This window comes from Rhopilema esculentum, chromosome 14 (assembly GCF_057945365.1).
Source record: "Rhopilema esculentum isolate cy_ngs chromosome 14, ASM5794536v1, whole genome shotgun sequence".
NCBI classification, from domain to species: domain Eukaryota; kingdom Metazoa; phylum Cnidaria; class Scyphozoa; order Rhizostomeae; family Rhizostomatidae; genus Rhopilema; species Rhopilema esculentum.
Genome location: NC_142828.1, coordinates 9965202 through 9980968, shown reverse-complemented (window position 1 = coordinate 9980968; position 15767 = coordinate 9965202). Strand labels below are relative to the sequence as shown.

General features: G+C 36.4%; 1 protein-coding gene across 4 annotated transcripts; it reads right to left on the bottom strand.

The window, feature by feature from the left end:
* Positions 1–932: 932 nt before the first annotated feature.
* LOC135696074 (delta-1-pyrroline-5-carboxylate synthase) lies at positions 933–15303 on the bottom strand. Of its 4 annotated transcripts, XM_065215349.2 has the most exons (16): positions 14869–15303; positions 12831–12983; positions 12144–12248; positions 11063–11215; positions 10674–10694; positions 10207–10227; positions 8594–8809; positions 7910–8078; positions 7173–7216; positions 6342–6662; positions 5885–6031; positions 5134–5329; positions 4382–4503; positions 3636–3822; positions 2874–2969; positions 933–2346 (listed from the first exon to the last, which is right to left on the bottom strand). In XM_065215349.2, the coding sequence occupies exons 1-16, from the start codon at positions 15145–15147 to the stop codon at positions 2147–2149; spliced, it is 2430 nt and encodes an 809-aa protein (XP_065071421.2). In that variant the 5' UTR covers positions 15148–15303; the 3' UTR covers positions 933–2146. The 4 variants fall into 4 exon arrangements, with proteins under 4 accessions (XP_065071421.2, XP_065071422.2, XP_065071423.2 ...); XM_065215350.2 differs by lacking the exon at positions 10207–10227; XM_065215351.2 differs by lacking the exon at positions 10674–10694.
* Positions 15304–15767: the final 464 nt, after the last annotated feature.

Sequence of the window (15767 nt, the reverse complement as noted above, 5' to 3'; positions counted from 1 at the left end):
AGTAAAATTGTGACTCAATTGGACAATAATTGAACTTATTTTGATCATTTTATTTCCTTGCATTAGTTTTTTACAACATTCTATTCTACATTGTTTTGACCCTTAACTAATTCTTTCGAATTTGTTATTTTTTGCTATTTATCATGGCATTTTGTGCTACGAATCCCCGCGTTTGTATTGTATCTTATCCATGTATCCACTTAATGGGCAATGGGGGGATTCTTTTGGCATCCTGAGGATTTGATTGTAATACTTGTGTAAGGTGTGTGGTTCGCTGAGTTTTCATTCCCTTGGTTAATCTAAAGGGTATTAAAGATTTTGGCATAGCGTGGGTCTCGTTTTGCTGTGTAAAGCCTCAATACAAGTGTGTTGTTTATTTACCCAGCCCTCCCTCCCTAATTTTGTTTCTTTGTGTACTATGCATTTTCCGTATAACTTTGCACTTTGAGTTTCTTTTACGGCATCGTTGAAACCTCTCAATCTTTTATGCTGTTTAGCGTTTTATGGCGCTATTAGGTAGGACTGGTGCATCGGCCATTAGTGGGGAGAAAGGACTGGTGCTATTAGTGGGGAAAAGAGACCTTTCTTGTCCATTCCCTCCAAATAATCAATCAAAGTTGTGGATTAGTGTGTAACGTCCCTTAGTATCCCCTTCCTGATAGAGATTTGTGTTAGATTGAGCGATTTGCGCCGATGCACCAACGGGCCAACTCGCTCTCGATGATGGGGGAACGTAGCCTCATGACTGAACTTCTGACCTTCAAGTTTCCTAAGCCCTAATACAATGTTTTTCTCGTTGGCTTTGCGTTGCATTAAAGGTCGAAAATTAAGAAAATAATTTGATAAAGGTAACAACATTGATGCTAACTGCAACTAAAGCAAGACAAGATTAGCTTCCATTACCAGATGCTTCTATCAGTAAAACAAGGAAGTCTGACAAGCATATTTAATACAGAGAAAAATGGCTAGATTTCAACAATCTAATACATCTTTGATGAGTACAAAGTTAAAGTACCTTAAAATAAAGCACGATTATACAAAGTTTTAAACCAGAAAATAAATAAATAACCAAGACACACATAATTAAGAAACCTACATTACATACAAGAGGGCGCCACCATGAAAATAAAAGTAATAACGTAATACCTAGAAGAGACAATCAACAGAGGTATTGCCTAAAACAAGTCGAAGCGTACACATGCAGGTTGCCCCTAGACTTTAAATAACAGATTTACCTGATAACACGCCCCCCCCCCCCAAATCAACAAATCCACACAAAAGAAGGTAACTTCTCGACAAAAGTTTACGTCTCAAAGTTTCAATTAAAAAATGCATTCTACAGTCTTATCGAATATTAAATATTTTTACTCTGCAATAAGGCAAGAGCTGTATTCTGAGAGCTGATAAACCAAAATTATTATGGAATTCCAAACACAATATTAGAAAAATACTTCTAATTAAAGATGCAACTCCACCTTCCTGAAAGCTATCATTTATTTCACCACTACCCACTACAGAAATAAGAAAAATACAAAATTTCCCGCATTTTATAGACAACCATTCGTCCAAGGACCCTTAAGGTCAAAATTCCTTGTATAACTACTAGCATAGAAACATATACAAGATCGAAAACAAACGATGCGAAGCATGTGATTAAGCAAAGCAGAAATAGCCTAAAACGCATCAAAATAAGCCAAAATTATCTTTGAACCTGACAAACAAGGGACTTCTGACTCAAACCACTAATTGGCGGACCGGAGCAGTAGGCCGGTTGGGCCCATTCAAGATCTTGCGAAACTTGCAATCTTTTGCAGAAAATGGGGTCCAATAAGAAACCCTTTTTATATCAGCTTTTGAATAAGTAAGCCACCTTGTCTCTTCATGGCTGATTGAACCTTTTCACAAGCCAGCCAGTTAATCTACTTGGATAAAAAGTAATACGATGGTGTGTAAACGGGGGCTTAATACCTCGTCATCAAAACATAGCAGCAATAAAATTAAATAAGATAAGGGATCGCTGTCAAACATATACGTGATACAATGATGGCTGGAAGAACCTAGCAAAGGCTTAAGTACGTCAGAAATATGAATATGTTTAATAAGCTACATTTAAATCTCTTCCTATCCAAGATGTCCCTACCCTAGTCTACTCACTGGCTGTTCTTTTATTGTAGGAATCAGGATCAACTTCTAATTGTTCATGAACAAATTTACATTTGCCATCTTCTCCAAACTGTGATACTAGATGGCCATCACCCCTAAGTAGCCATTTCGTTGTCAACAAGCCTTCGACACCAACAGGACCGCGAGCGTGAATCCTGCTCGTGCTAATTCCAACTTCTGCACCTGTTAATGAAAAAGTAAGGTTCTATTTGCAATTCTGCATGGGCTCAATACTCTAAAGATTAATGTGTCTTTCATTTTTTCCATAAAATACCAAATAAGAAAAGGTGGTGTGCAAATAGGGTCAGATGGCTTGGAATGCAGATTTGTATGCATACTTTTCAATATAACAGCAAAATATAATTTAGGAAATCTGATACTGAATATGATTTTGTATATTTGAAAAAAAATGAATGCAATTTCGAATTGGTTTTCAAGGATTTTTGCTGAATTTGCAATAATATCGGACATCATAATGTTCTGAAATGAATTTAATTGGTAACTACATTTGGGAAAATACGTACATCTATCTTAAGCATTTTAGATTCCTTTGCATCGAGCTTTAAGCTAGTTGCTTAATGCTTATACTTCCCAGCTGAATTTCCTCAGAAATTTAATAATCACTCAAAGAAAAGTATCTATGCTGTCCTTGTTAGTTGAATATGCGCATAGATTAACATAATTAGTTTCAGGAAAACGTGATTATCTACCTAAACCAAAGCGATATCCATCGGCGAATCGTGTGCTGGCATTGTGGAAAACACATGCACTGTCAACTCCTTGAATGAATCTTTTCGCAATACGATCTGATTTGAAAAAGTATTGAATCATAAAAACCAATTTCTTCACAGAGAAAAAGACAAGAGTTTTAAAAAATGAAGGGCGAAAGAAGAAAGTTGATTGCAACTAAGTTAAATATATCTTTGCAGACCAACAATGGCTCCTATTTTAGTGGGATCACAAATCACTAGCAATTACAAATGACCCTTATTTAACGGCCAAATCAGAAAATCAGTAGAATTTCCAAAAGTCTTATAATTAGGGTAAATACAAACTGGAAATACTGAAGGTAAAATAGAAATTGAGTTGCGAAGAGGAAAAGTTACAGCGGAGGAGGTATTTGTCCTACGCAGTCATATTCCCTTTCGAAAGTAGGATTCTCCTTTCGCAGTTTGTATAGTTTCACGTATAGACTATTGGAAAGTCGAGGAACTTTGACACTCTGTTATGCAAAAACAAAATACCATAATTTTCCCATTAGAAAGGAAGCAGAATAAAATTGAATTATCTTTACATTCTGTTACTTTAAGTAAAATGCATGATTTCATTGAAGCAAACTACATTTATTGTATCTTGCGAACACAACATTCTGCTGCTAACCCTTAACCCTTAACTGCATTTCTCCGTAGGAAATTCAGCAAAACATATGTTTGTAACAGAATAAAGCCATAAAGTGACGTAATAATACTGACCACAATCAGTTACAATTGCATCTGTATGAGCACTGCCATGTTCGTTGATATGTCTAATAGCATCCTCTACATCATCAACGATCTCCATGGCGCACTCAAGCGAACTGTATTCCACTTTTAGTGATTTGGCAGGCACAGGCCCAAATGGCAGGGCCTTGGCTAACCTCGGTCCAGCATGAACAATCACCTGTAATTGTAATGGCATACATTTAGAATTTATTCATAGACTTTACTGAGAGTGGTTGAAATTTTTGATGGCATTGTCGGAGGGGTAAAAAGACTCTAGCCCTTGGTAAAAGCTGAGGGGTAGGGACGATGGAAAACAGGAGACGCTGAGGGTTGGGGAAACTGGAGGGCTGGGGAAGCTGCGGGGTTGGAGAAGCTGTACTGAGGGATAGAGCAGAAGACATAAAATGCACGAACTATGGTTAAATACACAACAAGAAATCATGTCGATTGACTATAAATTCAGTTTCAGAAAAGCATAGAGATATATGTGACAAAATTTAGACCGTTTTCAGGCATTGAAGAGCAGGATCTTTGAACACTGAAAATGTTTCTGTTTCAATGTTTACATTGCTGATGCTATATAACATTTGGATATTATGAAAGGTTGCACAGTAATGCATTAGTTGTGTTGAAGATAATTGAAAGCTGCGTAATAAACAAGAATGAAACCGGTTTGGGATGCAATTGATCAACACTAAACACTAATTCGGATTCTTTTGGACACGAACACGACTTACATTATTATTTCTGAGTTCATCCAATACTTGATCGAATGCAGAAGTCCTGAGAAGCTCTCGGTGCACTAAAATTGTCTCCATGGCATTGCAAGCTGCTGGGTAGTCGCATTTGGAGTCAATCACTGCAAACAAGAGCAAAATATCACTCTAATTCCCTTCATCAACATCGCAGTTATCTGATGCCGGAAAAAGCGTTATTATTCAGTGGCTTAACCATCATTTTCACTTTGGTGGTGGCAGCGTGTCGCTTAAGTTTTCGTTAAAAGTTTTAAGCCGACCTTTGGTAGTTACGCCACTGATCTTCCTCGACAAATAAACAAACATTTTGAAACGCTGCTGAGGCTGCTAGACAGTAGTAAAATTTTCTGAGTCTCTGCGGTGTTTGTAGTGGAATATTTGCATTTTTCTTTAAAGCAAAAAGAAAATCTAAGAAAAGAGTCTTATGGAACAACCACTTTAATCTTTAATATTTCCATAATACTCTTACTCCTATGATGCAAATCACCATTTGTCAAAACATTAAAAAGAAAAGCCAGTCGACTTATAACAAATTTATGCTAGGAATGAAGACAGTCAATGATTTTTCAGTCAATCTGTTTTTACTTGTTTTTATCAATCGTGCTTTTGCAAAGCAAATTCCACCTTACCAATAGTTCAGTCTTCGTTTAACAATGCTGGAACATAAAACAAATAAAACTTCAGGCCATTTGTTGTACCCAAATGCAATATTCTAGACAATATTAAAAAATTACCAATTTGCAACGCCATTTCCATGTCTGCATCTTTGTCGACATAAACATGACAAATGCCTTCAGAATGACCCAAAACTGGAATGTGTTTGCTTTCAGCCTGAATCTTGCGAACCAGTTCATTCGAACCACGTGGTATTACCAAATCGATACAGTTCTCAAGCTGCAACAAATCGGAGACCTCGTCGCGTGTACTTATCTGCAAAAGATCGTAACAAATAAATATATACCCCATTGTTTTCGTGAAAATCATCAATCAATTATTAACAAGTATCAGTTAGCATTTATAGAAATCATATATGGCGAGAAGCTAATAAAGGTATAATATTTTGCCATCAGTTCATGCCTTGCCACTTAATTTTGAAAAGCGTGGCCTGCCCGGTTGATTATGGAGAAGGGGGAGGGGGGTATACAATGATCTTTCTTCGGTATGGTGAATCTCGGAGGACTTTGGCATAGTTGTAAGCAATGCCATATCTTTGGACAATGTCTATGGGATACCAACCCCTTTGCAGGCCCAAAGATAAAATGCCACTCGTCCAGCACTCATCCCAGGACCACTCAGCTTTGGTGGCTAGTTTTGTTAACAAAATGTTGATGGAGTTGCTCGTCGTATGACTCATTTCGAACAGAGTGTAGTTACTTAGAAAAGAGACAGCAAATAAGCTGTGTAACCATTTCCAACCCATTCGTTTATTGCAGCACTCTTCATCCAACATTTTAGAAGCAACTAAAGAAAGCAAACGAAACATACCAAAGCAGAAGCATGTGGACAACCTTGTGCACCATGCAACGACAAGGCTTCTTGTACAAGCGAGAATAAATAATGGTTGCTGTGATAAGCCTCTTTTCCACCCTTCAGTAAGAGGCCATTAGCTGATGCAATAGCTAATGCTGCAACCTTGAAAATAAAATGTTTTCACTGTTAGAATGAGCCTCCTTATCAGGTTGAAACTAAAATTAAAAGCCCGCGCCACAAAGCAGGTCATTTTCTCTTCGTCTTTTTGGAAAAAAATTTTAACTGAACAATTAGATGGGTTTTCAGCTTCAATACTTGTTTAAATAAGTGTCAATCTTTGTTGCGTCTTTCTTAACCAAAATCTTTCACAACAACTGCACTATTTCAAGCAGGCGTTCTTCTTCCAACAAATTTTCCAACTTCAATAATCTCCAACATCAATAATACAAAGTAATTATGGTCGAGATCTAACCTGTGGCAGTGCATCTGGACGCGATTCGAAGATGACCATGAGAACACCAATAGGGACCGTGATTTGATTTAGTTCCAGGCCACTAGCAAGCCGCGTTGCCTTGAGCACACGGCCTACATTGCTAAAAGAATCATCAGCAATCTTCCTTAGGCCATCCGACAAGGTTTTTAATTTGTTACTTGTCAATGCAAGGCGCGACATAAGAGGCGGTGGAAGATTCCCGGCTATTCTAGCAGCATCCAAGTCTCGTTGATTCGCGCTTAAAATGTCATCTTGTCTTTCAAGAAGCAACTCTGATAGTCGGTAAATGATTTCAGCCCTCTGTTAAAAGAAGATATAATGTGTTTATTTGTAAGAAATCTCTGCCAATGCAATATACTGCGAATACAGTTTTATATCCCAGTTGAGTGGCTTCTGGTACATACAGGTTTAGGTGATCTATCTTTCCAGCCAAAGACCTGGGCATTAATATATCTTCCCATAAGGAAGGGTCGCTGCATATTGGCCATCAGCCAGAATCTTTGAAATTTGCAATGTGATAACAATAAACGATAGACAGAAACAACACAAAGCGACGAGTTGAAATCCAATGTTATTTTAAATTAAAAAAATCAAGAAGAAGTTTAACCAATACCTCAACCTCCCCTCCCCCCCCCACCCCCCTCTCCTTCTCTATTCTTAAGTTTTTCAAATAACATCTACCTAACATTTGATGGCTCCTCGTCGCTTTGCGTTGTTCTCGCCAATCGCTCTTTGTTTTTAACTATCAGCAGTCAATTTCATCGGTTTAAGTTTGAAAGAACTCCGATCTCATGGGTGAAGAAAACTTACCTGGTTTGGAGACAGCGACTGCAAAGCTCGGCTTCCTTCGCGTGCTACATGGACAGAAACGTCAAACAATCAAATACAATCAGTTATCTTATTAAGCACAAGCTTCTTTATATTCGAAATTGCAAATTTTGCAAGCCAAAAACATAAACACAAGATTGAGCCAACACTACTTTTTTATTGTGCTAGTGTAGGGGCGGATTGAGTGGTTCTTGGGGGCACTCGCCCCTTGAACTGAACAGCCTCCGTGCGGATAAGAAAGGACAGGAAACAAACAAAGCCGGGCCCCCTGTAGCACCCGGCCGCTCGGTTTACGTCCTGAGTGACCGACTGGTTAGTTCGCTCCTGCATCAGCGTAACTACGGGTATACAGTTTAAGAATAGCTTTGACTGCCATCAAGTAACCGTCAAGTGTTTTACATCAAGTAAGTTCTTTAAATTCATATTTCCATGATATCAAGTGAAGGACATGAAACTGACAATGTGAACGTTGTGTCAAGCACTGGTTGAACAATTTTCTGCCTCAACATCACTGAAAAAATACCAATTTGAATAACTGCTGCCATTCAGTAAACAAGGAAAGGGTAAAATGCTGATCCAAAAAAAAGAAAGATGATAATTCGAAAAGGATTATTAATGCTCCAAACTTCACAGACCAATTGGCAGCAGTGAAGACTGATATCATAAAATATTTGCCAATGAAAGAAGCAAAAGATGAAAGTTTGATAAAGAAAGGGCACCTTTTGCAGCTTGGTCTTCGATCGAAGCTCCAATTTTCTCTGCTAGTGTAAAAAATGTACCGATTCTTCTTCCATTAACAATATCCTTGATGATATTTGCATCTTTGAATTCACCGTTAGCAATAACGACAGCACAGTTGTTTTCAAGAGCCCAAGTGGCAGCACGAACCTTAAATGTAAACCATTAAACTTTTAATCAACAAGAAAGTCAATGCTAGAAAGATATAACATTTTTATAGAATTTTGATTCTTCAAAATAATGACAATATAAAAAATAAACAATTTAAGCACCAAAAAAGAAATAAAACTGTGAAGAACAGGACGTTTCAAACATGTACTCATTGTCTCATTGTCAAGTGACTCGAACGGAATCGAGGCGAGCAAAGAGAAGACAAGATTTGAGAAATAGGAACCGAAACCAGAATAGGGAATAAAAGGAAAACAAAATAGAGTAGAACAGAAAATATTGTGGAAAATTAAGTCCAATATGATAAAGGTTGTTAACCTAAAAATCAAACGATTCTCCCAAGCAGCTAATTTATCCATTTAGCCAATTTAAAGAGGTTGAAGGGTTGACACTTTCATGTCAATATCGTTAACAATTAGGGCAAAATTCTAACTAGCTATAAACGAGGTAAACAGTACGTGCAAAGGTTACAAATGACGCTGATCACTATCACGTACCTTAGATTCCATTCCGCCAAGGCCAACTCTAGATTTTCCACCAAATTTAATATTTTCAATATCCCCTGGCCTAAACACATCAATGAATCGTGAGGTTTCTAAGTCGGGTGGGCCTGTGTAGATACCATCGACATCAGAAAGGAGAATCAGCAAATCTGCATTCATTTCCACTGCAAAAAGTGCTGCCAGGCTATCATTGTCCTTCAGGCTAATAACCTAAAAACGATAAGTTCGGAATGAAATCCATTTCAGTTGATTATGTCTATACATATATTCTTTCATATCATTTCAAATACTCACTTTCTCCTAGTAAATAATGATTCTACTCGTCGATTGTTTTGATACCTAGAAAATTCATTGACACGCAGCAGCTCCCTCCGGCAACGCAGACATTGGTTATTAGTACGTTTCAAATCATATTACTCCTTTTAATCCATTTACAACCGTAACTGCATCTTTCGATAATTCACTGCCATCTCAGATACCTTTTATGTGCAAGAATCTCTCGAAAAGTCACCTACTTACTATCATATGAGCCATATTCCGAGGCAACATCTGCATGAATTTACAGTTAATTTTCACTTACCTTGTAAAAAAAGGTAAACATTCTCGAGAAAAGGAGAGGGTGTGTTTGTATGTGCATATCATTAGGTGCATACATTTAGGGCAATCAAGTTATTCTGTTGTTTTTCCTGTTACCGAAACCAATTTCCTTCTGGTTTTGCTATCCTCACTGACCCTAAGATAAATTGTTAGCTGTTCTACCTTTATGTTATCTTTCTATAAATAAAATCTGTTTATCCATCGATCTTAAACCCTAAATGTCTCGTCGGCTAACTGTATTGTCAGTCACCTTAAAATCTACAATCTTAGACAACGCCAAAACACATGCCAGGTAGCATGCAAACCAATTCCAACATCACTTACCTCCCCCGTTGCAAGTTGGGGCTTATGTACCTTAGTAACAGAGATATCAACATGGAGCCGGGGGAAGGGTGTGCATAATCTCAATATCTTTTTCCAGCATTATAGATATAGTCATAGTTATTATTTCTGATCATTTTGTATGGGACGTCTTGTGGACTCCGGATATATCTTGAACCATTTTTGTATTTATTTCCTTTGAATAATTTGCAATTGTGACTATCTAGCTTCCGAAGGTTTTTTAAAGATACTGAGGAGCTGAGCTTGTTTAGCAGTGTCGTAGTCCTAACTCTCGATGTGACCACACCTCGTGATTCTTACGCCTGGAATTGCAGAAAGCTGGCGATTCCCTTCATACTTAGTGAATGTCTGGTCATGGTAGGGTCTCGAGCCCAAGACACTTTAGATCTGTAGTTCGCGACCGTAACCATTGAGCCATCCCCATACCGAATTGGATTTTAAGAACTTTGCACACACTCTGATTTAAAACATATACCTATTCAAGTCAAGGAAGTTACCTTTCGCATTCTTATGTTTCGCATTTTTACGTTTCATATTAAACTGGCCTACTATGTTTTTAATAATATTATTGAATAACTTGCATTTTGATATGTCATGGTCTTAACGCTTCCATTTGATACAAAATTATAACAGTCGATGTTAAACTTAACATTTCTGTGCGGACTCACCGTTTTATTGGCAGAAAGATACTAAAAAACAAGAAACAATCATTTCAGAAAAATGTTCTACGTCGCAAGTCCATGTCTTATCAAAATTCAAGCGTCCTTTTATCTTAGATTTAAATCTATTCCTGTAATGCGATTTTATTGTGAATACGAAGAAGAGAAAGAAAGGACAAGAAAGAGAACAGAAAAAGAAGGTAGAAAATATAAGCAAAAAAATATATATAGTAGTTAGCTTGGAACTTTAGCTTTTACAAATGTTTTGTTATCTTAAAAAAATTTAAGTTTATATATAAATAGATTCGAATACTTTTTAGTTTTCAAAATTTAAATCATATATATTTTAAAACTTATAAATGTGCAGTTTACAAATTTAGATAAAACTTTAAGTCATATAAATAATTTAGCTATTTTTGACTTTAAATGAATTAATCGTGCATTTTATTTCTTTAATGACTACTGTTGGCACTTACCGTCTGTTGTCGAGGCGTTAACTACAAAAACAAAATGTGCAGATTATTCAGTAAGTGCTTTGATATCAAATTATTTTAAAATTAGCGATTAATTTAAGAAAAAAACATCTTACTTCATAAAAGGTTTTAAAGAGGAAAGAACAAATGTGCATAGTTGTAATTAAGCATAAAAAACATAAAAGAAATATAAGAATTTGCCTAACTTCAACAATTTTAATCAGCTCATATTAAACTCTTCAGGTTAATAAAATTATATTACCCCGTTGAATATTAATAGATGTTTGTCCAAATAAACAAAATTATAAACAGAAAAGGAAGAGGGAAGAAAGGAAGGAAAATCAGCAGAAGAACCTGGTTAGTGATGTCATAAATCGAATGTCTTTACATACCCCTGCAAGATCTACGTCTTGACTTGGTGGAGGAGCAACAACATCGTTGGCATTTACAATTGGAATACAGTGCATCTTCAGCAGTTCTTCTAGGGTGGTTTTCAAATTTGCTCTACTGTACTGATCTCGGAAGTCAGGCTTTGTGACAAGTACCTTTGTTTTTTAGAAAAAAAGTAATTTGCTTTATCTTCAAATGCTAGAATTCCAAAAAACTCTTTTACAAAAAAAAATTTGGAATATTCTAAAATTTTTTCTAATTCAGCTATAAATTTCAAAGTTTTGCTACTCAAAACATAGGATGATGTTTGAGCATTATCATGTTTATGCAAATAAACATAATCAAATATAAAAAACAAAGTTCAAAAATTATATGAGGGTGCATTAATGACAGCAGAGAAGCTTAGGGTACTTTGGCAACTATTTTTGCTGATAAATATACCCTATATACCTACAGCTATAGTCTGGAGTAGACTGGCTTTACCAGCAAATGCTCTTAAAATATTCAAATATCTAAAAACTCATTTTCATTTTCCCTTATCAAAAGCATGCTTTGTAAAGAAAATATGGTCTGCTCAAAAACTCAACTGTCTTGAGAAAACTAGCAAAACTCCTGATGAATTCTATTTATGCTAAAACTCATGCTATAAAATGTGAGAACATGATGAGAACAAAAAGCACAGGCAAATCAGTGTCTGGAGGGAGGGGGCAGCAGAGGCCAGTTTCTTCAAATGATTTTGCAAGATATGGTATTGCCAAAAGCTATTCCAAATCATCATACTGAAAATGTATTTTTCCACCCTCCCTAGATCAGAAAATATAAGCTCCATCCCTGTTAAATAATTTTACGACCACAAGTGGGGGCCTTCCTATGTCTTAATTTTAGAGGCTAATACCAATACTTTTCTACTACCCCAGCATAAAGGGGCTTGATTCCCTGCATTAAGGGGCTTCATCACAGAAAAAGTGACCTACCTCCTCTTTGGCTTATCAAATGCCTCAAGGTTGACACAATATATATCAGCAGCACATTGCAATACAATAACCCTATGTTTACAAACAAATTTTCTAAAAAAATCTTCACCTGAGCCACAGATATTCCATATTGATTAAACATTGTTTCGTAAAGAGAAACAAGCCCTCCTTGGCCAACAGCTGCACATGCTCTAGGCTCAATATAGCTGCTTTTCTAGTATAAAAAAACAGGATACCATCACAGTGAAATCTAATGGTGACTCATGAATAATAGCTTTTTCTTACTCTTAGCATGTGATAGGATATATTGAAGCTTTGACAACAAAATTTTAAATCACAAAAAAACATTATTTGCTCTAGGTATTCAATCAAAGGGATGTGGTAGATACTGTTTAACTTTTCAAAACCAAAAATATGTTATTCTTAAAGTTTACTCTCAAAATTTATTAAATAATTGACTGTTTAAACAAACAAAAAATAATTTCTTCTCAACATAAAATTTCCCAAATTTTTGGAATCACAATTTTGAGAATTCCATAAAAAGCTCAATATATAATCTCAATTCCAGATTCATATGCCATAATAAAAATTTTGTTAGAAGATAACTTCTCATGTTTCCTCTTTTTCCAATGGCAGTGAAGCTCGAGGTAGCAACTTGGTGGTGCCTTAAGCATTAAACTTGAAGTAGCAACCTAGAACTATCATTATATACACCAAATAGGGTAAAATCAAATGGAGATTGCCTTTGGTTTTAGTTAAGGTTTAGTTCTATTGCAAAAAAATAAGTTTGTCTCACTGGATGTGAAGTGGGACCATTTCTTGAGTAATTCAATGACTGTCTCAAGGTCTGTTGCATTGACATTTCTCCCCGCAATCTTTGTTTGCCATATGCAACAGCACCACTGGTAACTACCATCATCTGCTTCCCTGCATTTTGGAGTTCTGAAACCTGTTGAGAGATAGTCATATTACAAAAAAAGGAACCACTGACAGAAACAAATGATGTTGCACACTCAACAAGTAGACACAGCATTTAGAGAAATGGGACTTTGATGATGCTCTTTTAACAACATGTCGCTAAAGACACATTTTTTGCAGAAATTATCTACTTTGGGATCTTCTTGCAATCTGACTTTTCACAAGGTTATAAACAAGCTTTGATAAATCTGGAACGCCTTGACCAGGCATTTTTCAAAACTTCTCTTTGCTTTGCTCAATCATTAGCTGCGTCATAATCAGAAATATATTTAGCATGAAGGCTGGGCTACCCATATACTAGTACCTGTCTATTGAGTTTCTGGGTTTCCTTGTCTCATTAAAAATTGAGAAAGTTCAGGATTATTTGGACTCAATCTATTCTTGTCACACAGATTATAATATTTTATATTCTAATAAACTCCATAAATAAACTCCAACTCCATGCCAAACAAGAAGCAAAGGTCCTATTCTGCTCTTGTGGGTGACAGAACTGTAGGTACGAAAATAAGAAGAACCTACACTATCAAGTTAGCACATCAAGTTAAATAAAATTTAAACTGGTAGAAAACTGTTAACCTAGAAATTAACAGGGGCCTGCAGGGTAATAGCCAGAGTTTCACCCATTTTGCATGGGACATTATGTATTTTTGACATTCTAATAAAGTGCTTTGTTCATTAAAATTATTTTGCTTTTCTCAAATCCAAAAAACCTCCTTGCCTAACAAGGCCTAGCTAGTAGCCACAGAACAAATAATGACTTGATAACATTGAATCCATGTGGTTAAGAGATGTGGTAATTATGAGAGAGCTGAAGTGTAGGCTAACTTTATGGTGACTATGACCCCCATTTAATTGTCATGAAATGTACAGAAGGATCATATAATCTCCCACCACATGAAAAAATATTCAGAAATTTATAATTTGACTGATCATGATGGCATCTTGCAAAAAGGAAGTCTGTAACAGGTTTGTACTAAAATAGGGTGTATCCAAAAACTACAGGGCATGGTAAAGTGAAAATGTTTTATGCCCATCCTTTCTGTCCCACTTTTGTCCATTTAACAGTCTGGATTGACTCTGGATCACCCCGACCTTAAGATTCCCTAGCAGTCCTACAACTGACCTCACTGAAAAATGTTTGTTTTCTTTTGAAATAAAAAGTTTGGTTCAACCAACTATCACCAAATTGAATGCCAGCACTCATACAAAATCTTTCTTTTGCTTGATATGAAATTTGATGTCGAACTTTATTTTTAGCAATTTGTTAGTGGGAAATCATTGAATACAGGACAAGAGAATGACGAGGGACACAGTTCACGTGACGGGAAAAGGTTCACTAACAGTGAAAATAATGGTTATGGCTTTTGTTCAATCTGAACATTTTCTTTTTCGTTGCTGTTTCTTCCAAAACTCTTTGTTGCCAACGAAGAAACTTCACGCTAGTTACATGAAAATAAAACAATAGTTCGCCTCATGTTATTTAATTCAAATCACTATCATAACTGTTAACTATTGTCAATTATCCTGGCTTGATGGTGCCATTATAGTAAGTTGCTAGGCTTCCTTTCTTCTGATGCAACATTCATTCAAGTATTCACTGCACACGTGGGCAGTTCACAGGGAAACGACGTGTGATGCAATCAGCGTTATGTTTTTGTAAGCGGGCCATCCATGGACATCAATTAATTAAAACAGGAAGATTCCGAGTTGGTTTCAATTAAACAGGAAAAATTTCTGAAACCTATGAAATTGAGGCAACAAATCAGGCTACCTAAATATCTTTAGTTCGATCAGTTTCTCTTTCAAAAATTAACAAAATACCCCCAGGGGTAACATCATGTCGAGAATACACAAACCTGTTCTACTATGGCAGCCAGCCTTCCTAGAGCTAGTCCACACTCATCATCTCTTGTCACAACAGCAGATCCAAGCTTTACCACAACACGCTTTGCATTTTTTAACTGGTTCCGATAACTTAACGGTAACTTTTTCTGAGGAGAAGGCAGTCCATGTATGACAGCAGGACCAGGCCCTCCAGGGAGGACAAGTTGTCGAGAGAAAAGTTTAACAGGCGACAAACGAGTTTGTCGGTGAAGATATGTACAGGAACGAAGCTTTGCTAGCTTTGTCAGCATTTTGAACAACAATTTGATCAAATCCTGAGTTGACAAGATCTCCCAGCCGCCAACAACACCAGCAATGTCCGCGAAACTTCTCTAATAAACCAGCTCGAAATCGAGACAGTACTAAACAAAGCTTTTCAATGTCATGGTTCACGGAGAGTTTATCGGTGCTCAAACAAACAGGACTATCTTCATTTGCACTCTTGAAAAGCGTGTCATATAGTGCAATGTATCGTCCAATCATAAGCAAGTGCAGAGGAAATAGCTCCATGAATAATGAATGGAGAAATTTTAAACCTATGATCTTCAACAGGTAACATATCCCGTAAAATTATTGTAAAAACACTCGGAAAATGGCAACCTGTGCAAGAACAATTCCAGCTCTGATAAAAGATGAAGGATCATCAATCAGAAATAGTATCAAATCGAAATCTGTGAAGCTGGTAGAGAAAATAAAAGGGGAGGGAAGAGGATTGTTGGCTTTAAAAATAAAATTTCACAAGTAAAGGAAAATACTAGATCATATTATTCTGTTCTTCGATATAAAAGAATAAATTTGAAGCAAATTAAACTTAAGGTGATTGTGCGATATCAAAGATTAGACTCTGACGACAAAAATTGTAGGAATGCCT